The sequence below is a fragment of the Gracilinanus agilis genome, chromosome 2 (genome assembly GCF_016433145.1).
Source record: "Gracilinanus agilis isolate LMUSP501 chromosome 2, AgileGrace, whole genome shotgun sequence".
Taxonomy (NCBI): Eukaryota; Metazoa; Chordata; class Mammalia; order Didelphimorphia; family Didelphidae; genus Gracilinanus; species Gracilinanus agilis.
The window spans coordinates 134246338-134269990 of NC_058131.1; the positions used below are offsets into that span (position 1 = coordinate 134246338).

General features: G+C 37.3%; 1 protein-coding gene across 1 annotated transcript in view; it reads left to right on the forward strand.

The window, feature by feature from the left end:
- LOC123233375 (sulfotransferase 1C3-like) overlaps positions 1–23168 on the forward strand; it is a 56124-nt gene extending 32956 nt beyond the window's left edge. The window contains exons 3-8 of the mRNA XM_044659494.1: positions 9835–9986; positions 13873–14087; positions 18230–18356; positions 21288–21382; positions 22750–22930; positions 23053–23168. Coding sequence (XP_044515429.1) covers positions 9835–9986; positions 13873–14087; positions 18230–18356; positions 21288–21382; positions 22750–22930; positions 23053–23168 — 886 coding nt within the window. The remainder of the gene's footprint in view (positions 1–9834; positions 9987–13872; positions 14088–18229; positions 18357–21287; positions 21383–22749; positions 22931–23052) is intronic.
- The last annotated feature ends 485 nt before the right edge of the window (positions 23169–23653 follow it).

Sequence of the window (23653 nt, forward strand, 5' to 3'; positions counted from 1 at the left end):
AATATCTTCCAAACAGATCAGAGGAGCTCTGAGATAATGGTCATCAGTATTTCTTAATAAGGGTATTGTCTTGTGATTTGACCTTAAGACTAATATGGGTTTTCCTAAATGAACTAACCAATCAGCTTTGTAGTTGGGTGACAGTTTCTAAAAAAGTTGTGTCTTGTGGTATAAGTCATAATCCTTGTTTGGAAATATCCACTTTGTCTTGGTATAAAAACCAGGTCTCTGTTGCTGGGTATTTGTCAACTGCTGGTTTCTAACCCTTTAATTGGCACACAACATCTGGGTTTATATGGAGGACTTGGCCCTCTTCCAACAAACTAAAATTTTACCTTGTCTTGGAGAAATTTGGCTTTTGACTTTATTTATCTAAATTGTTTAAATTGGGGTGGTGGGTAAATTTTTGCGACAGAACTCAAGTCCTTCTATCTCCAGCCTTGACTATGTATTCAGCCCCCTAGCTGCCCTGTAATTTTCTTAATTTTGAATTGATATAGGGGCATTGGTTTTTCTCTGGACACCCCAGACTCCAGAAGTGTTCTAAGTCAAAGGGGACATGAGGAATTCCCTTCTAGAAGCATTTCCCCTTTGAACTTTTCCCTAGATCTTCAATTAACATAGATATGTACTTCCTGGTTCCACTCCTATTAGCTTTAGATTCATCCTTTGAATTTAACAGAACATTCTTTATACTCCCAAACTTAAAGAATTGCATCATTCTTAATTTACCTCATCTCCCCCCCCCCCACCACACCCCTTCTTATATTGTAACTCCTGCTGTGAAAAGGACATAAAATCCCTTTACCCTATCTCCTCAGGGAGGCCCTGTCTACCTTTGCATATTGTCTCCTGGACATTTCAACATGACTTCTAAATTAATAAATTTCTCCTTTTTTAAAACTAAGTTTTGGAGTCTTGCATTCTTTCAAAGGGAAACCTGTTCCCAACCTTGGGTTTTTATCATAAAGTTCTTCTGCAACAGAATTACATGTCTGGTATAAATCTAATTTGATTATAGTAAATAGTCTTTTGAACAGAATATCGTATTCTTTGTGCTAATATTTTAATATTTTTATATCAATATTTATGCAGAACCAAGAAAACATTATGGAGAGCAACAGAAATATTGTTTGAAGAATGACTTGTGTATGCCCACATCCAGAGAAAGAACAGATAAATTAAAATCCACAAGACATAGTTTTATATATACATCTATATTTTTGTCATATGCCTTCTCCAGTAGAAGGAGAGAGGGAGTTAACTGGGTATTTTCACGTGCAAACAAAATAATTAATTTTAAATAAAATTAAAAAAATTTGAATTTGGATAAAAAATAATTTAAATTATTTTTATTCCAAATTTCCTGGTCTGTGTTTTGTTTTATTTTATTTTATTTTATTTTATTTTATTTTATTTTATTTTATTTTATTCTATTCTATTCTATTCTATTCTATTCTATTCTATTCTATTCTATTCTAGTGTTCTTTCCACATTTGATGCTTTCTATCCTGGGCGACCTTTAATATGCCTTCCAGTTTCAGAAAGTTGGGCACTCAGAAGAGGCAGAAGCCCTTTCTTGTTTCCTAGAAATCAGGTCTTGGCCATACCGGTGTTGGGAAAAGATCCCTTAAGTTTGGATCATTTTCACTCTTTCAGGAGGGTGTGGCAGAAAAGGGAGTGTAGGATATCAGGCTTTCAGCCCACCAGCTCTGGCACCGCTAGAGTTTCCTCCCCACTTCACCTCTTCCGCCCTGCATTGCTCAAATTGCAACCTTAGGGAAGTCGGGAACTCCTCCCCTAACTTTGTGGTCTTTTATCTACTAAAACATACCTTTGCTCCTGAATCAAAACAAAGTCGGAAGAAGCCTGCCACCTTCTCAGAGAAGCAACTTTGGGTCCCTTTTCTTAGAGCACGGAATTCCGACAGGAGCTGTAGGAAGTGGAGGAAAGCCCTTTCTGACTGCATTGGCCAGGTGAGCTTGAGAATCCCCTAATACTTAGAGGTAGGGATTGAGTCCTGTGGGGTTTACGGAAAAGCCATCAGACATCCCGTAGTTCCCAAGCACGGCCTCTGGCTATGCTTCTCCATCTTACAGGAAAGGTAGAAAAAGCAAGTGTTGGGGAGAGGATTTGATCAAAACCCGCATAAGGAGCGGGTGAGGAAGAAGGAGAGGGATGGGAGGCAATTTATGGGGCTGACTGTGGGGAGTCGGTTGGCCAAAGAAGGGTGTCAAAGGTGCTGCAGTGTGGGGCCAGTTGGGACTATAAAGGGAAAGAAAAAGTAATCTGCCACACGTGCAGTTATTTATTTGGAGATGAGAATTCTTTCTTCATCTAATAATCGTAATAATGAGTAAGTTTTTAACAACCCATTTATCTAATGCTTCAGTTTATTTGCAAAGCACATTCAATTCATTATTTCAATTAAGCTTCATAATAACGCTGTAGGTTGTGTTATTGTCTCTATTATACAAATGAGAAAACTGAGGCTGTCCAATTAGTTGAAGTGACATGCTTTGATGATGTATATGGATGTGTGTATGTCTGTGTGTATATGTAAGAATTTATTTTTCATTTACTGTATTAATTCCTACATAGAAGTCTAGGTTAGAAAGGGTCCAATCAATTCCTGTATATTAGACAGTATTCCTGTGCCAGGGTTTTGAATCATAGGTAGCATCCATTCTTCATATTTTTACATTTTCTTTCTTTTTAGAAATCCCAAAGAATATGTTCCTTTCATAAAATCTTATTGATAGGAATGTTTTACAATGGTTCTTTTTCTGGTCTGCCTGACATCCATAACCTGTCAGTTTGAGGAAAGGCTGAGAGTTTGATGGACCACCTCCTAATTAGGTATTTACCAATAAGAGATGACTTGGGATGCAAAGGAGGGACTGAATACCAAGCTCCTAAACTATTTGTAGATCTGCCAAAGAAGTGTTAGGATTTTTTTTTTTTTTTGTAATTTGAGGGGGCTTTTGACCTATCCCTTTATTGGTTGTAATCAATAAATTTTTATTCTCACCAAAAATCAATCATTAAAAATAATTTAAACTGAAGCATATATATACACACACATATATTATGTACAAATATATATGCACACACACACACACATATAAATGAAGATTTGTGTGGTCTATTTTATATCTTAGAACCTTGCTAAAGTTGTTAATTAGCTAGTTTTTAAGTTGACTAAGGTTCTCTAAGTAAACCATTATATCATCTGTGGAAAGTGATAGTTTTGTTTCCTTGTTGTTTATGCTTATTCCTTTAATTTCTTTTTCTTGTCTTATTGCTATAGCTTCCATTTCTAGTACAATATTGAATAATAATAGTAATAATGGACTTGCTTGTTTCACCCTTGATCTTAATGAAAAGGCTTCTAGTTTATCCTGATTACATATAATGCTTGTTCTTGGATTTATCTAGATTCTTCTTATTTTAAGAAAAACTTCATTTATTCTTTTACTTTATACCTTAAAAAAATTAGGAATAAGGTGTTACATTTTGTCAGAAGCTTTTTCTGAATCTATTGATACAAATGATTTTTGTTATTTTTCATAACGAAATAGTTAGTTATGATTATTATTTTTCTAATGTTGAATCAGTCTTCATTCTTTTAAATTCCATTTATTTTCTTATCTTCTTTCTTGTTTATTTTATGTTAGATTTCAAGGGAAATAATGAAAAAAAATGTGAAGGATGGAGGCCTACCAGTACCAGATCTTAAACTGTACTATAAATCAGTGGTCTTCAAAATAATATGGAACTGGCTAAGAGATTAAAAAGGTGGATCATCAGAATAGACTAGGAATTAATGACCTCAGCAAGATAATGTTTGATTAAATCCAGAGATCCAAGCTTTTGGGACAAGAACTCACTCTTTGACAAAAACTGCTGGGAAAATTGGAAAACAGTATGGGAAAAATCCGATTTAGATCAACATCTCACAACCTATACCAAGATAAATTCAAAATGGGTAAATGACTTAAATATAAAGTGAAATCATAAATAAATTAGGTGAACATAGGATAGCATACCTGTCAGATCTGTGGGAAAGGAAGGAATTTAAGACCAAACAAGAGTTAGAGAACATTACAAAATATAAAATAAATGATTTTGATTATATCAAATTAAAAAGGTTTTGTACAAACAGAACCAAATGCAACCAAAATTAGAAGGAAAGCAATAGACTTGGGGAAAAAATTTTATAAAAACATTCTCTGACAAAGGTTTAATTTCCAAATATATAAGGAACTAAGTCAAATTTGAAAATATCAAGCCATTCCTCAATTGACAAATGGTTAAGGAATATGAATAGGCAGTTTTCACATAAAGAAATCAAAACTATCAATAAGCACATGAAAAATTTTTCTAAATCCCTCTTGATTAGAGAAATTAAAATAAAAACAACTCTGAGGTACGACCTTACACCTAGAAGATTGACCAATATGACAGTTGGAGGGGATGTAACAAAATCAGGATGTTATTGCTCATTGTTATTGTTATTGGAGCTGTGAAACGATCCAACCATTCTGGAAGGCAATTTGGAATTATGCCCAAAGGACTTTAAAAGAACGCCTGACTTTTGATCCAGTCATACCACTGCTGAGTTTGCACTTCAAAGAGATAATAATGAAAAATACTTATAAAAATATTTATAGCCTCGCTCTTTGTGTGGGAAAAAATTGGAAAATGAGAGGGTGCCCATCGATTGGGTCATGGCTGAACAAGTTGTGGTATCTGATGGTGATGGAATACTATTGTGCTGAAAGGAATGATAAACTGGAGTATTTCTATGTGAACTAGAAAGACCTCCAGGAATTGATGCAGAGTGAAATGAGAAGAACAAGGAGAACCTTATACACAGAAAGTAAAATATTGCGGCACAATCAAATGTAATTGATTAATTGATTTTTCTACTTGTAGCAATGCAGTGATCCAGGACAATTCTAAGGGACTTATGAGAAAGAATGCTATCCACATCCAGAGAAAGAACTGTGGGAGCAGAAACACAGAAGAAAAACACATGATAGATCACATGGTTCGATGGGTATATAATTGAGGTTTTGGCTTTAAAAGATCACTCTACTGAAAATATGGATAATATTGAAATAAGTTTTGAACAACAATACATGTATAACCCAGTGGAATTGCTTGTCAGCTCTGGGAAGGGGGAGGAAGCAGGGGTAGGAAATCATGAATCATGTAACCCTGGAAAATATTCTAAATAAATAAATTTACATTAAAAAATACTGCTACTAAGTCTGTACACCCAAGAGATCAAAGAAATGGACAAGGTCTCATGCACAAAAATATTTATATTAGATTTTTTTTTGGTAACAAAGAACTGGAATCCAAGGAGATGCTTATCAATTAGAATACCTGAAAAAATTGTGATATAGGATTATGCTCTGGGAAATGATGAAGAGGTTGGTTTCTGAAGACAATATTTTCAGAAAATCCTGGGAAGACTTATGTGAACTGATGCAAAGTGAAGTGAGTAGAACTAGGAAGATATTGTACACAGCAATATTGTAACAATAATCAACTGTGGAAAACTTAGTTATTTTGATCAATACAACAATCCATGGCAATTCCAAAGTACTCATGATGAAGAATGCTGTCTATCTCAAGAGAGAGAACAGATGAACTCTGAGTACCATTTGAAACATATTTTTTCACTTTTATTTTTGCTTTTTTTTTTATAACATGTAAGGCACTTAAGTATATATGTTTTACATGACCTCATATGTATTTGTTATTGTATTTCTTATCTTTTTAATGGCAGGGGAATAGTTGGAGGGAGGGAGAGAATATGGAATTCATACTAATCATTTTCAAAATTAAAATTAGCTTTTTATTTTCTCTGAGATTATGATTTCTATTTCTGCTTTTTTCATTTCAGCTGAAACATAATAGAATCTGCTGTAGCCTCTTATTTTAACTGGGTCTGTTTTCTGTTTCAAGTGTGTCTCTTCTATACAACATATTGTTAGATTTTTGGCTTCTAATCCATTCTGCTTTCCTCTTCCATTTTACAGATTAGTTCATTCCATTTACATAATTACATATTTCCCTTCATCCTATTTATTTCTATTTTTCCTTCACTTTTTTACCCTGTTCCCTCTTCAAAAGTGTTTTGCTTCTGACTACCACCTTCTGTAATCTATTCTCCCACTTATCACTTCCCATTTCTCTTGGCTTCTTCTCTTCCTACTGTGGTGAAAATTCTATTAGTAGAAACTCCAATAAGAGAAGCAGTCTCTAACGCAAAAAGAAATAGTTTTATTGAGAGAGGGTAGTCTCACAATAAAGCCAGACTCTGGTCAAGACCAAAGACAAGAGAGCCTTACGAGGGGGCCTTTTTTTATGAACAGAAATCTGTTGATCCAGTGTCAGATCAAGACAAATATTGGATATAGTAAGAATCAAAATAGTATGAATATGCAGATTCCAGATGGGCATGATGCAAGTGATGATGCAGATGCTGAATAAGCTGGAAAATACAGAGTTATCACTTATGGATGGTATTCAGTATCTATTCTTAGGCCTGGCCTTTAAAGGCCACTGCAATTCTTGTAAAACAAGGGAATAGGGTCTGATATATGAACAGCTCCTATGGATGTCAGGAGCAAGTCATTAAGTTGGTAGCAAATATAGGTCAGTACACCTTTAGGGATAAACTTCCCTTTTTTGACTGCCTATGTCATTGCACCTCCTTTGATTAACCATCTATCCTGTCAGGGTGTGCTGGACTTGGTAGGAACATTTGGATTACAGGTCCAAGGTCACAGAGCCTGTCAGCAAAATTTAATAATACCCTAATCTATATTTTTCCTAGCTAATGCTTCTAAATTTAACTATATTACTTGACTATTAATTCGAAACTAATGATTGTATTATAAAAATAATCATAAAGGCTAATACTATTATAATCATAAAAGGAGGTTGGGGATTTCACATTCACATTACTTTACTATTAGGTAAGATGAATTTCTAATCCCAACTTTGTGTGTCTGTGTATTTGAGAGTATGTATACTTTTCTCTTTAAACAAGTGCAGATGAGAAAGAGTCTAGCATTGCCCTTCCCTGCCTTTCCCCCCTATAGTAAAAAATCTTCCTTGTTCCTTTTTTACTTAAAATAATTTCACCCATTCTTCCTCTTCTTTTGCCCTGGAATCCTTTACTCCTCATCCTTTCATCCTTCTTCCTAAATTATCCCAACATTATATTGTCACTCCCAGGTCCTCTGTCAAAGTAGATTCGTTCTAATTGTACTAATGATAATAAGATTCTTAGGTGTTACATGTATAATCTTCCCATAAAGGAAGGCAAAGAGATTAACCTTTTTAAATCCCTTTATGATTTCTTACTCATGTTTATCTTTTTATGCTTCTCTTGAGTCTTGTGGTTAATGTCAAGTTTTCTCTACAGATCTAGTCTTTTCATTAGGAATGCTTGGAAATCCCCTATTTTATTGAACATTCATTTTCTCCCTGTAAGATTTTTACTCAGTTTTCCCAGCTACGTTATTCTTGGGTGCTATCCTGTTTCTAGCACTATCTCACTTACCTGCTCTCACTAACCAAATTGCTTCTTGTTGGCTGCTACGTGACCAAGTGAATAGAGCAATGGGCCCAGAGTAAGAAAGACCTAAGTTCAAATTCATCCCCATATACTTTCTAAGTGCATAACCCTGAACAAGTCTATTTACTTCCGTCTGCTCACTTTCTTCACATGAAAATGGGGATAATAACTCCTTCCCCCTCAGGGTATCAAAAGAGATGATATTTATAAAGTGCTTAGCATAGTACCTGGTACAAAGTAAGAACTTAATAAATGCATATTTTCTTCCTTTTTTCCTTCCTTATCATCATTTACTTGTCCAAACCTACAATTCTGTGTGATTTTCTACTACCCTCACCCCATCCTAACTGTAAGAGGACAGAAAGTTAAGACCTGAAGTTGTCAGTCAATAAATATTTATTAAGTTCCCATTCTGGTATGAGGCAAAATGCTAAGCTCTGGGGATATAAAAGGAAGAAAGACAATTCCTGACCTCAAGGAGTTGTCAGTCTAATGGAAAAAAACCTCAGAGTGGAGGAAAATAAAAATGGGAGTAAGAGAAGAGAGAAGGTATTTGGTGAGGGGAAATGGGTAAAAGATAGAGAGGTCCAAAGGAGTACAAGTAGGTGGAAAATGAACTAATGGGTAACTTGGGTCCCCTCTTTAAATGAAAGTTTGGATCTAATTAGAGATGACCCAGGGTGAGAGTGCAGGAAGCCATCAAAGCCATGATGTTTAGCACAGCTAGTCACCAGCTCTGACAATCCAGCACAGCAGGTTGTCAGGAGGATGGAAATTCCACACTCAGTTTACCCTATGTGATTCTTTTTACAGTGACATTCACTTCCATTGAAACTATTGCAATCAGTATCCTTATTCAGCTCCAGGGAGACACAGAAAAACAATACAGGCTCATGGCAAGAACAACCACAGTCACAGACTACCCACTATCCCAAAATAAACCCCTATACAAACCCCCAGAGTATAGAAACTTTCCCTAGAATCAGCCCAGCAAAAAACCAGCAGTTAGTGAGTTAATGCAAGTTTCTAAATTCCCCAGCAAGAAAGTACCTGGCCTGGGTTTGTTCCCAAACTCCCATAGACCAAGGAAACAGTGAAACACAAGGAAAACAGGGTAATGACAAATTAGCACAGAATCAACCTTCCAGAACTGCATTCTTATTAACCCTATAGCAGAAAGAACAGCAAACATACTTTTAAAAAAATAGTGAAAAATGAAAGAACATAATGGGAACAAAATTTGGACTAGACTGATATTATTGTATCTTATTTGATGTAATCAACTACCATAACTATCTTCTTGATTGATGATAGGTATGAATAGTATAACATAACAATATACATGATTTAATTAGTTAAAATATAATTAACTATTATGCTTAGTTAAGAAATGATGTTCTTGAACCTTACGGATGGCTGAAAATAATAAGTTCCAACTAAGCCATTCAATAATGAATAATTCTTGACAAGCTTGCTCCTTTGTTTAACCACAGTAAGATAATTAGTAAATGCCAATCATATGATGTTTCAAAAGTTAATATGTGATTTTGAATTTATGGGAAAATCAAAACCTGTATGAGATCATAAAGAAAAAAGGGTATAAAAATAAAAATCAGCAGATGGCAACAGAGAACAGCCTCTGCAATTCCACTTACACTGGCTCATTTTCATTTCATTTTCACCATGCCATCCCACCTCCAGAGACCCTCCTGAGCGAAGAGCGGGCTCTTCACATGAGAGGATCCTAATGAGATGAGAGTATCAAGGTTGACCTGATCTTGCCTGATAATGAGGTTACAGATAGCATAATGGAGAGTTCCCTCTGGACACAGCTGAGTGGGAAAAGAAGAGATAGCTGGCCTGAGCAACATCCTTAGGTGAAGGCTAGTGGAGGAACTCTCCACTCAGCACTGAATTTAGCACTTCCTTCTCCCCATTTTCTTGTCAAATACATCCTTTCCCCAACCCTACTTACAACTGAGGCATGGCTAAATGGACTTCTCTATGTAGGGACTTTTCTTCAAGGACAGTAAGATTAAAAATCTAACTAATCACCTACAGAATCCATTTGGTTGCATAGAACAATTCAAGCTCTTGAAGAGTGATTCTTTTGGACTCTCATCTTCCCAGAGACTTAGAGAACTGGATTTGCCAGCCTTAGAGACATTCCTCAAGTGATGGATCCTTTCAGATAATTTTTCTGACATTTATTTTGGGTTCTCCTTTCCTTGCAGAGAAGTAACTGGAATGGCCAGGAATAAGGTCACTGAAGTTATTGAGGGCATCTCTCTGCCAGGACATTTGTGCACTCAAGAGAGCCTGAGCATTGCCACCAACTTCCAGTTCCAAGATACAGATATCCTCTTGGTCACTTACCCCAAATCAGGTAAAGATGTAGCTGGCATAACTGGCTCTCTGAAAAATAGTGAAATAGTGCTTGGCTTTCAATCTCCCTTTTAATTCCCGCTTCTCCTTTTGTCACATACCCTCCTACTCAAACTCAGTAAACTCACCAGTAAGATCTTATAAACCCTAGGATTGAAGATATCCAACTTTATTTGGTATTTAAAGCCCTTCAGAACTTTCTTCCTTCTACTCTAATCATTATATATATTTCTCCCTTTCATAAGCTCTATAGTCCAGACAAATTGATGTACATGCTATTCCTCACACATAAGTACTACCTCTGATCTCTGTACCTTTGCTTTTGTGGTGCTGGATTCTGGAATGCTCTCCTCACTTTCAAATCATGGAACCCTTGGTTTCTAAGATAAAACAAGACAGATTTTGGACTTTCTCACTCAAATTCCATTTTCCCTTATCTATAGCTCTGCTTGGTTTGACTCCCCTTAGTATCCCTCTCTTCTACCATCACCACTTTCCAACTTCCTTTTGTTTGTTGTCTTCTCCTATTATATTGTAAACTCCTTGAGGTCAAGAACTATCTTTCTTTTCCTCATTTATATTGCTGGTACTTAGCACAGTGAATAAACACAATAAAAAAAATCAAATTCAATCTCCCTTGTTTCTACTTTGTATATGTCTTATATATACCCATTTATATACATGATGGTTTCACTATTTAGAATGTAAGCTCCTTGAGAGCAGCGAGTTTTTCTCTGTCATCTTTGTATCTCTAGTGCTTAGAGCAAGTGCCTGATAGTAGCAAGTATTTAATAAATGCATATTGACTAATTAAAAGGTTGGGTGAATCCAGAGCAGAGACAGTATATCCTAATTGATCTTTCTGGATCTTAGAGTGGTTCCCTCTCTTCTCCATTCACCTCCCACAAATATTTCTGGAGTAGCATAGCATGGAATAAATTGAAAGTCATAATGAAAAGAGCCCCAGCTCTTTTGTCTTTCTTGAACAACCTATGTTAGAACCCTTCCATAATAGATAATAGACTCTGTTTCTTATTTTAAGTATTTTTTCAATTATCATGCATTTATTTTTCTCCTTCCAGCTTCCCATCAACCAAAAAAGTAAATTTAAAAAATTGTTATCCATATATACATAGTCAAGCAAGATACATTCTCATATTGTCCATACCTGTCAAGATGGGTCTCAGTCTGCATATTTGGGACATTATCTTTTTGTTAGGTGGGATGCATTTTTCATGATTGGTCCTCTGGAATCACAATTTGATCACTGAGTTGATACAAATTTTTAAGTCTTACAAAATGCTTAATTTTTATAATATTGTTATTAATATATAAATTGTGATAATATTTACTTTACTGTGCATCAGCTCATATAAGTCTTCCCAGGTTTCTCTGGAACTATCTCCTTCATCATTTCTTATGGCATGATAGTACAGAAATCCCTATTTCTAAAGGCAATAGATAAAATAAGAGTAAATATGAATGCCAGGTCTATAGTCTGGAGGACCTGCATTCAAATCTGGCCTCTGAAACTTCCTAGCTATGTGACCCTGGGCAAATCAATTGATGTCTGTTATCCCTTTGCCATTGTTCTATCTTAGAATTTAGTGCTAAGAAAGTAAGGCTTTTAAAAAAGAGTAAAGATGAATATATCTGAAGAGATGGCATTGAATTAAAAGGTCTAATGGATGGACAGACCTTGAAGAAGCTTCTTTTGAAATAACAACCTATAGTGTTGGACCACTTTATAAGACTAGGATGGATCATTGGTATAGGAGGTAAGTCAGATACCATGCCTCCTGCACACTATGATCTTAGATAGTGTCCCTGTGGATGTTTTCTGAGTGACAAACAGGTCCCTTCACCCATCCCAACCTGCTCTTTGTCATTCAAGCTGTAATTCTTATTTGATGATAAAAGGACGTGGACCTTTAGTTTTCTAGAAGGGCCAAAACTAAACTCTAGGACAATGGCAACAAGACACTGGAAAAGCCCAAGAGAAGACAGTGGGTTAAAAAAGAGCTGGAGTATATTTATGCCCAAAGGCCAATAAATGATCATAGATTTAAAACTGGAAGGGACCTTAGATACCATCAAATCCAACCTGCTCATTCAGTGACTTGACTATAGTCCCAAGATAGTAAGTTCTTGAGGAAGGATTTGAAATGACTCAAAAGCCAAGTAATCTGTCCACTAAACCACTTAGCTTCCTCTGAGTTGGTCTTATATCATAAATTTGTGTGACACCTTTACTTTTCAATCTACTTTTGTATGTGTTGTTGTTGTTCTTTAAGTTCTTGATTTGATTAGGTAAAAATAGATAAGGGGAGAGTTAATTCTATTTTCACATGGGGAATGGATCATGGAAGTCCCTGGCCCACCGCATCCCTCTCTTCCATCAAGCTTTTTTCAGGTCAAAATTTATTCTAGAGGAATTTAATATCCTTTAGGATGTGGTGGTGTAGTAGAGAGAACCCTGGGTTGGAGTTAGTAAGACCTGAGTTTAAAGGCAGCCTCAGACATTTATAAACTGTATGATCCTGAGCAAGTCACGCAACTATAAAATGGAGATGATGAAAGAACTGAGTTTCTGGGATTGTTTGACAGTTAAGTGAGATAATATTTGTCAAGTGCTTAATAAATATGTTTTCCCTTCCCTTCCCCTATCCTTGTCTTTGTATCTCCAGTACATAGCACAAATTCTTAGTCTTTAATTCCCTCGTGGTTCTGTCCTCCCAGCATAGGTCTCTGTATCCATTTGGCTCAATCCAATTGTTTTATTCTATTTTCCCCTTTAATGTCATTTCTACCTCTTCTAGAAGCACAACAGGAACTCTGATGTTAAGGTCCAGGTGTAGTGGTTCCATTATCTTTAGTGGAGGATACAGTTTGTTATAGTGAATTTTTGCAAATCTCCACTTTTCTTCTGTTTGAATCTCCTTCAATTTTCATCTTTGAATTGCCTGTGGGACCACTTTGCTTAGTGGTCTTGCCAAATTTTTCTTTCAAATGGTTCAACCCTTCACTGCTTCTCTCAGTTTTATGGAATGACACAATTCATAATCATCCATCATACTTCTTCATATTATTATAAAAATAATTTTGTACTCTGTGTTTAGATACCAGTCTGCCAGAAATGATTTCAATTCAAGATTAATTTTATTAGAATATTTAATTTATGATTAATCTAATTCCAAGGCATTCTGATTTAGAGTAAGGAGATATCCAAATAGTAATGTTACCTAATGCCCTTTAATTTTCTCAGCTCCAAGAAAATTTTATGTAAAATTTATAGGACTCCAAAAACAAAAATCGAGGCATTTAACTATCCAGTTTTAGGTTAACATTTTTAATAGCTGATCAACCATATCATTATTTCCTTTCTCCTAGACCACTCATCTCCAGGAATCAATGTGTTCTTCCTATGACACATTATAGACAATCCAATTTGAGTGATTTATTGAATGAAAATGAATATTTAAAGGGGGGGGGAATAGTCTAATTTAATCCATTCTGGGAAAGAGGGAGGAATTTGCCCCTTGATGGATTCTTTCCTATCAGATGGAGGTAGGGAGTTGACAAGTAGGCCTTTAACTACATCAAATATAATCTTTGTTAAATTTCTGTTCTTCACCTAATTAAAGGCCTATTATCTTTTGTCTGTCCTGACTTGGAATACTCTGAAGAGGGAAGAAGTAAGGATATACTGAAGTTGAATTTAGCCTTCATTAGAAGTGTGCTTGGGGACAAGCTATGGAGGCAGTGGTCATCCACTTCTTTGGGATGAGGAATGGGAGGAGGTATGGCCCCTACTCTTGAGGGAGAGGGTGCCACCCTTGGCCATAGTGGGAGTTTAAGCCTTTAAAACCACTTTCTTTTCTCTTCAGGTACAACCTGGGTACAGCATATCCTAAGCCTCATTCTCAGCAAGGATGACATCCAGAACCAAAGCAACATACCTACCTTTTATCGGGCCTTCTGGCTTGAACACAGAGACTCTTTCGAAATTTCGGCCAGGAATGAGAAGTCCAGACCACGCATCATCACCACTCATCTCCAAGCCAAATTTATAATCCCTAACCTAAAAAACTCCAAGGTTCGAGTAAGTGAGATTGGGCCCAGAGGCTTTCAAAAAGCAAAACAGGTGGGTAGGATTTAGAGACAGAATAGGAAAAAGCAAAACAAAAAGAAAAGAGGGCCATCAAAGCATCTTTTTTAAAAATGAAGAGAGGAGAACAGAAAAGCAGAAAGGAAGAATGGAGAATCAAGATAGCTTTATAAGTCACTTGCTGGATTTATTATATACTTTAAAAGAAAAATACATCTTATGTACCCATAGTTTCATGGACAATCTACTTTTTCTATGCTCCTATGTATGTGGAAATGCACATTTATTTGGTGTTTATTCAGTTCAGAATAAAAAATACATGTCTAACCATGTTATGCATTTATGAAAATAATATATACATGTATGTTACATACATGTATGTGTGTTTGATATCAATATTGATATCTATATATAAATTTAAAGTGATTGATGCTAGAGCAGGCTGAGGATCAGTGCAGAATCCCCAGTAGCAAGATTCAAGAGCCAAATGCTGGGGCCTTGCCATATGTAAATGAGGAATGGGAGCTTCCAGTTACGGTGGAAGAAATCAAATTTGTAAGTGGAATATGACAAGATGATTGACAGGTTGCAGATGGTAGAGTTGGTAGAACACTGGACTTGGAATCAGGAAGAGGAAGACTCAAATAACCATCTTTCTCCTTTGCTTGCTGGGTGACTGGGCAAGTCACCTAACTTTTCTGTCCCTCTGTTTCTCCATTTTTAAAATGAGAAGTTTGTCCTCAATGACCTCCATCCATTTAGTGACCTTCTATCACTAAAATTGTGATTCTTTGTTACATTGGGTAAATCACTCTACCCTGTTTGCCTAGCCCTTGCACTTCTGCCTTAGATTTGTTACTAAGACAGAAAGAAAGGGTTTTTTTTGTTTGTTTGTTTTCATTTGTTTGTTTTTAAGAGGAAGAGGAAAATAAGAGGAATATAGCATGCAGGCCTAAGATCCTGGGCACTTATTAAGCCAACGTTGTATCAATCAATTAGGTAAGACATGAAGTCTTAAATATGCTTGTGTTGTGGAAAGAATCCAAAACATCTAGGTTAAAATTGTCCCTCTGGGACTTATGCCCTTGGACAAATCACTTAACCTCTGCTTTAACTTCTTAATCTGTAAAAAGGAGTTAAACTAGGTAGCCTCTTAGGTCTGATCCAAATCTAGAGTTAGGATCCTTTGATTATGTTTCAGAAAAGAACTCAAGGTAGTGCAAAGGACAAAGCAAGCATCCCCTCTCTGGAGGCCATCCTCTACCCAGCTTCCTAAATATACCTTAAGCATAGGTCTGATCATTTTACTCCCCTACTTAATAAAGTCCATTGGCTCTTTATTATCTCCATGAACACATAGACAATTCTCTCTTTGGCTTTAATAGTCTTTTACAATATGGCCCCTTCCTACCTTTCCTGACTTCTTACATCTTACTCCCCTCTAAGAACTCTACCATCCAACTATAGTGGTCTCCTTACTGTTCCCATTCCTCATGAATCTCTGTTTTCATAGGCCATCATGCAGGCCTAGAATACTCTGTCTTCTGGTTTCCCTGGCTCCCTTCACATTTATCTCAACCAACCAGTAAACATTTATTAAGCAACTACCAGGTGCCAGCCACTCTGCTAAGCTCCAAGAATCCAAAAAGAGGCGTAAAACAGTCTCTGCCCACAATGAGCTCGCAGTCCAATGGGGGAAACAACACGTCAAAAATTATAAAAATAAAGGAAGCTATATACAGGATAAATGGGACATAATTATCAGAGGGAAGGCAGCAGAACAAAGAGGAGTTGGGGAAGGCTTAATATAGGAGGGATGTTAGTCTGCACTTACAGGAAGCCAATAGTCAGAGAGGAGGAAAGAGCATTATAATAGGCATGGGAAATAGCTAGAGAAAATGCTCAGAACAGAGATAAAGTATCTTGTTTGTGTGATAAGCAGGAGACCAGGATTTTTAGATGGAAGAGTACACAGCAGGGAATAAGGTGTAGGTAGATTGGAAAGGGAACAACAAGTACAAGATTTTTTATTTGATCCTACAAGTGATAGGGAGCCACTAGAATTTGAGTAGGGAGATGACATGGTAGAAGCTGTGCTTTAGGAAAGGTACTTTTGTGTATGGATAGAGGATTGGATTGGAGAGGGGGAGAGCTTTGAGGCAGGCTTTGAGGGTCTGAACTAGAAGTGTGGCAGTTTCAGAGGAGAGAAAATATATTTGGGAGCTGTTGCAAAAGTGAAATCCCCAGGATTTGACAAGAGATTGGATATGAGGGATGGATTGAGAGAGAGTGAGGAGTCTTGACATCCAATTCAAGATGTCTGAAAGGCAGTTAGAGATGCTATATTAGAAGTCATCAGAGAGTGAGGTAGCATGGATAGATTTGAGAGTCCTCAGCAAAGAGGATAAAATTAAATCCATGGGAGCTGAAGATATCACAAAATAAGGTAGTATGGATGGAGAAGAGAAGAGAAGAGATCTCAGGATAGAACTGTGAGGGATAAGCATGGCTAAGAAGGTTTGACTTAGATGAGGATCCAGTAAAGTAGACAGAAAAGGGGAAGTTAGATAGAAGAGAATGGTGTAGAGGAGAGTGTATACCAAAATCCTTGAGAGAAAAGAGGATCAAGAAGAAGAGGATCAACATTGTCAAAGGCTACAGAGGAGTCATGGAGAATTAAGATTGAGAAGATCATTGGTTTTGGCAACTAAGAGGTCATTAGTAACTTGGGAGAGAGCAATTTGCAATGGTAGACGTTGGAATGGAGATTGTATTAAGCCAAGGAGAAAGCTCAAATCCTCATTGTTTATAAGAAGCTTTTCAAGGCCCCTCAAATGCCTTCCCTCTGAAATAACCTCAAATTTATCTTATATACCTTATATGCCCTTGAGAGCAGGACCTATCTTTTACTTCTTTTTGTGTCTCCAGTAGCCTTAGCACAGTGCTTGACATATAGTAGGTGGTTAATAAATGCTTGTTGACTGAAAACAACAATATTTGTCAAGGTGAATTGTTGACTTAAAATTAACAAATGATCTACTCAATCAACTAACATTCTTTTTCAGAATAATATTTTATTTCTTAAATTTCAATTTCTTTCTTTACTTGTTATGTTAAAATACTCTATAATTCCCACCTGTACTCTCCCTGCTCCTCTCCCTGTACTAGTGAAGATATAACTTAACAAAAAGATATTTGTATATATAAAACTATGTAACCCACAAGTCTTATTCTCTTAGTTCTGCTTGTTTCACTCTTCATAACTTCATGTAAGTCGTTCCAAGTTTTTTTTTTTTAATTAACCAGGTCTTAGGACACTAATGTATTGTTGGTAGAGATGGAGGCTCTAGGACACAGTCTCCATGGACAGAGAGGCTTAGACCCCTTCAGGCTTATGCTGGGGAAGTCACTGAAACAAGAGGGAAGAGGATGTGGCCAGGTCAGAGTGGATCTTATCTTGGTACGGTAGGAGTTGGGGTCACAGAGAGCATCTAGTAGTTTACTATTTTATAAAGAAGTATTCTTGGGAAGGCTAGGTAGCACAATAAATAGAGTGTAAAACTTGGAATCAGTAGGATCAGGGTTCAGATCTAGATTTAGACACTTCTCTAGCTGTGTGAATCTAGGCAAGTCACTTAATCACAATTGCTTAGCCCTTGTAGCTCTTCTGTTTTAGAACTGATACTAAGATAGAAGTAAGTGTTAAAAAAAGAAAAAAGATTTATCCTTGCTAAATACTTAGCTCAATTGTTTTTGTGTGCCATAGTAGTACTAGTGTTGTCAGCATCCTCTAAAGTTCAATGTCCTGTGAAAAAGCACCAGTTGACCTGTCCTAGTCATGGCTCTATCACTTTCTTCTCTAGAATTCAGTTTCTATAAAATAAGGACATTGGATTATGTTATTCCTAAGTTTTTTTCCAGCCTCTCTTTTCTTTTGGTCTTATAAATTAATTTTTAGGGTTTGCTAAGTTTGAATGATCTTGAATTCCATGATTATATATGGGAATGGGAAATGAGAGAAATGGGGAACAAGTAAGTGGGCAGAAAGGGGATGCTTTTAGAAACTTATTTAGGTAACAGTTTGACCCAGAATTTCAGGATTCTTCCTATCCTTTCTTCATTTGGCTTGTCCTTAGGTGATATATATGGCACGAAACCCAAAGGATGTCCTCGTCTCCTTCTATCACTTTCATACTCTTGCCAAATTTCTGCCAGATTTCAGCTCCTTTGATGACTTCTTTGACCAGTTCCTTGAAGGCAAAGGTTTGTATCTGGGAATATAGGGTGGTGGGAACAGAACTGACAAGGAAGAAAACATTGCCAAATTATAAGCTCTTTTGAGAGGAGTCCCAAATCTTATTCATCATTAATCCTTTAATTTTAATTTTGAGTTCCAGATTCTGTCTCTCCTACTCCCTCTCTCACCCCATTCAGAAGCCAAGAACTATGATATCCATTATACATATGAAGTCACCTAAAAATATTCCCAGTACCTAGTTACTCTCAATAATCAGAGCTATCCAAAAGTAGGAAGGACTTATTATTGTATTGAGGACTTCATTCTTCCAGTTGGGAGAAAATTCTTCACTGTGTAGTCTTGGCTGCCAATGGGTAAGTGCAATATTACTGCATTTTGTCCTGTTATGAATTTATCCTTGTTTACTTAAAATTTTTTTACATAAGTAGATTTTTTTATATTTTGATTCTTATTTTGAATTTTTATTTCTCCCAAAGTTTAATTTTCTTCTGTTTTTCTTTTTCCTTTTTTGGTTTTTCTTTTGATAACTCACTCATCCACCCCATAACTCAACAATGTATTTTGAGTTGATATGGGTGTGGGTCAACACTCTACTCAGGGGGGATTGTATTTTTTTTATAAAAATCCAAGTTTTAAAATTTTGTTTGAGAAAATTTTTCAGAAAAAGAAATCTGCTAATGCTTTGAAACCAGAAAATGGACTATTTGCCTTCAGAAACCTATAGTGAATCAAGACGATCCAGAATGAACTTTGGAATGCAAGTGATTGAACTTAAGGGGATTGAACACAATTATTTTGAATTGTAAACTCTTATGCCAAAGGGGATTGCCTCCTAATTGGCTTTTTGTCAATGCATCTAGCAAAACATTGGTTTTGCTCTTTTATCTCTTCTACTTACCTCTTCTAACTATTGTAGTTAGAAGACTTTTAGGGGTACTAGATGATTACATCAAATGATCAACTGGGGAGATGAGTCTCCCAAATGATCACAGGGGGATTATGATAATGAGTTTAAATATACCCTGCCCATCTTTAGATTTAATCACCAAAGGTGAAAAACATCTCCATTTAACTCACAAGTTGGGTGGTCTGTAATTCACGTGTGCTAGAGTAACAAATCAAAATTTACTGACTGCCTTGTGGGCAGTCCATCTGTTGTGATTGGACACATAAACTAAGAGGAGGCCACAGGAAGTGATGCAAAAGAGGCCCCTTTAAAAAGAGATCTCAGTGAGCTGGGCTCTCTCTTCTGGTTCATGAATGGGACCTGAAGGAGCACTTCTGGTTCGTGACCTGGACCTGGGACTCTGAGACTTTGGTGAGACTGTTCTTAAATCTCACTCTTAGAACTACACGTGGTGAGTGAATAAGGCTGACTCCTTTAATCTCCCAGGAGGTACTAGCCTCCAGGAGGCTCCCTGACTGGGCCTCTGGAGCCCTGCCGGAGTAAAAGCCCAGAGTTGAATATAGAACTCTTATTCTACCCTCTTCTCATCTCTCTACTTCCACTCTCTTCTGTATTTTGTAAATAAATTTCCATAAAAGTCATTTAACTTGAGGTTATTCTTAATTGGGGATTGATAATTATTCAATCCCCTGGCAACCCACCTTTTAATATTTACCTAATAAAAACCCCTTTTCCCCCCTTACAACTGGAATACTTCAAGCCGAATCTAGAGTTAAAAGGGATGCTTATTCTATTCCAGGGGTCTCTAGATCCATCCTAACTGTAAGATTCTATAATTTCATCAGTGGCAAGTTTTATCTTATGGTGGAGGGGAATATTCCAGATTCTGGATAAGGAGACAGTTATTTTGGTTGCATTGTGGTTATGGGAGTCCTGTTTCTTCCCTAGACTCCACTACAATTCATGGGATAGGAGCAGTAGAAGGGCCAAAGAGACCATAAGCTTCTCCTAGCTTTACTCTTCCCCATCTGCTCTGTTTAAATTAGGAAAAGATGGCAAACTTATGTCTAAGACAATGGAGTGAAACTCAAATAGAAATGGATCCACTAAACCAAACATAAGGATCCCTCTGGGCTTTATATTGATTTAGTTTTCCCCCTTACATTTTAATCTGGTACAAGTTGCAGTCAGGAGTGTTGTGTTCCACATGGTAGACCTCTAGTCTAAGATATAATTAGTGGGTCAAGCAAATGAGAGAAGACTCTGGCTTGCCATGGGATGTGAGCAGAGCCACAAATGAAACCACCACTGTCCCTTCTAGAAATCATAGAATAGTCAATTTAGAGCTAGAAAAATCCTCAGAATTTATCTAAATAACATATCTAGAAAAAGATTGTAGTTGGAATTTGGAAGACTGAGTCTAACTTCTACCTCAGAAACTTAGGGGCTATGTGACTATGGGCAAGCCATTTAAACTCTGTTTGCCTCAGTTTCCTCAAGTGTACAATGGGCCTAATAATAGTACCTTGCCGGATTATTTTCAGTATTAAATGAGATACTCTGTGGAAAGCATTTGGTATAGTGCTTGGTACAAAACAGGCACCACAAATGCTTATTTTTCTCCCTACTCTTTATTTAACAAATGAGGAAATGGAGACCTAGGTTAAGTGACTTCCTCCATGTCACACAAGTGGTAAGTGGCAGACCATAAATTCTGCCTTAGGACCTCCTGATGTCAGAGTCAGGGTTCTTTTCCATCTAATTCTTTCTGTCTTGTACTCAACAATTCTGAACAAATCCTTTCAGCGCCAGGTTGCTAGGAAGTTTTCTAAGCCTTGAGGACATTGCTGTTGATTCAGAAAGATTAGATAGTATGTGTTTTTATTCTGGGCCTGAAACAGATGCCTTCCTGTCCTCTGTGCCATGTTAAAGGCAGGTGTCTGGGTGCTTCCCATGCTCAGAGTCAGCGTGCTCCTGGGCATGGCTTGGGAGCATGCCATTGACCCTCTTTCTGTCTTCTCTCCCCCAGTGCATTATGGTTCCTGGTTTGATCACATAAAGGGCTGGCTAGGTGTCCAGCATGAACTGAATTTCTTTGTGATCACTTATGAAGACCTGTCCCAGGTAAGACCAACATTTCTTTGCCATATTTCCCTGTGCTCAGTCATCAGTACTGGATTTCATAGCCTCTTCACATTTTATTCTTATGGGGTCTTTTCTTTCCTGGTCCCAATCAATCCTCATGATGCCTCTATTAGAAATAAGAGGTGGTCAACATACTTCACGTTAGCCTTCAGCTTTTTCCTAATTAAAAACTTTATATGCTGGATTACTAATTCCCCTGGGATCTTCCCAGATGTCCAAAGTACCCAGGGACACAAGCACATGGTGCTGGGATGCTGGAGTATAAAGTGAGCAGAATCATGGCTCCACAAATATATGCATAGACACATTGTGCCACAGATACACGTTTATACATCTAAAGCATATATAATCTCCAACAAAAATACATACACATACATGCATTTGCAACACACATATCACATATTCCCAAACATATATAAATGCATACATCTCCACAAATACATTCTCAGAAACACACGTGCATACATATACTCATATATCTATCTACTGGATCACAAATTAATATAATCCTCATAATAGCCCCATAATCACAAAAATGCATTGTCCCAGAGAAACATAAACATATTCTTCACATGTAATCATATCTACTTTCTCAAATAGAGAGATCTACATTTTCACATATACGCACATCACCCAAACATCATATGTCAGCACTGGCAAACCTTTTAGGGACCACATGCCCAAACTGTACCTTCAAGCTGCCTGTAAGACCCCCATATTACCCCAGAGAGTGGAGGGAGGAAGTGCTCACATAGTTCTGCTGGACAGAGGCGTGGGACATGCAAAAATATCCTTAGGCACCGTGGAGACGGGGACTAGAGTAGCCCCCTCCAGCATGCTGGGGTACATGTCCCACATCTTTGCCAGCATGGTCATATACTCATAAATTATGCAAGATCATATTAACAAACACTTAAATCACATACATCTCCACAAACATACTCTCACAAACATATGCTCATACATGTACTCATCAACATACCAACACAATCCCAAATGCATACACATTGTCACAGAGACATGTGTATAGTTGACACACATAATTACACTTTCATAGATATGCTGATATGTTTTCATTCACATGCATTATATACATATACATACACACATATGCTTATAAATACATGGATGGATATGGACACACCAATGATTACAGGGAGTGAGTACTTGCTCCTTATCTTCAATCTTGGTCTCTGATTGTCAACCCTGCCTTCAGAATCCCTGAGTTTGGTTTCTTTAAGCTCCTCCATCAAGGGCAGCAGGGATTATGAAGCTGCTTTTCTAAGGGAGGAAGGGAGGCTGGGTGCTATGAAGCCTCAGCCTCATCCATGCTCCCTATTTCCAAGGAACCTCAACAAGCTATTCAGAGCCTGGCCAAATTCCTGGGTCAGCATCTAGAACCGGAGTATGTCGCGAGCATCCTGCATTACAGCACTTTTTCTTTCATGAGTCAAAATGACAATCTCAACTTTTCCATGGTCCCTCATGAGTACTATGACCACAGTAATGGAAAGTTTTTCAGGAAAGGTAAGGAGGGGTGCACCTGGGGAAGGACACCTGTCCGGGGAGTTCTCCCAAGCCTCCACCAGGGAGAAGAGGGGTCTTCACTTCTCACAGAATTTCACTCAGTGTCCTTTTTTTCCCTTTAGGCGTAACTGGAAACTGGAAGGAATATTTCTCCCAAGATCAGAATATCAGATTCAATAATGTCTACCAGGCAGAGATGGGAGATCTCACCCTTAAATTCCCCTGGTCTCTGGACTGACTAGGAAAACAAAAACCAGACCTTTCTCTCATTCTCAAGCTGATCATTATAGTGAGGTTTCACCATCATGCCACATCCCTATTCCCTGTATCTAGTATCTAGCCATCTCTGAATCACCTCCTATTTTTAAAACTTTTGGCAGCCCAGGGCCTCTTTACCCTTCTGGAGTCCCCAAAAAAGCCCAGCACCTCAGCTAATCAGAAACCAGCATCAGCATCAAAAAACTACACCAAGAACCCTTCTATAGTCACTACCCTAGTACAGAACCTCCTCACTTCTTATCTAGACTATTTCAATAGTCTTTGAACTTGTCTCCTTGACCCTAGTCTATCCCTACTTACCTGCCAAGGTGATTTCCCTAAAACTCAAGTCTGTGTCACCCCTCCCTATTCAATGAATTCCAGAGGCTCCCTTTTCCCCCTAATAATGGTAGGATAAATACCATTGTTTGATTTTTAAAGCCCTTTATAATCCAGACTATTATT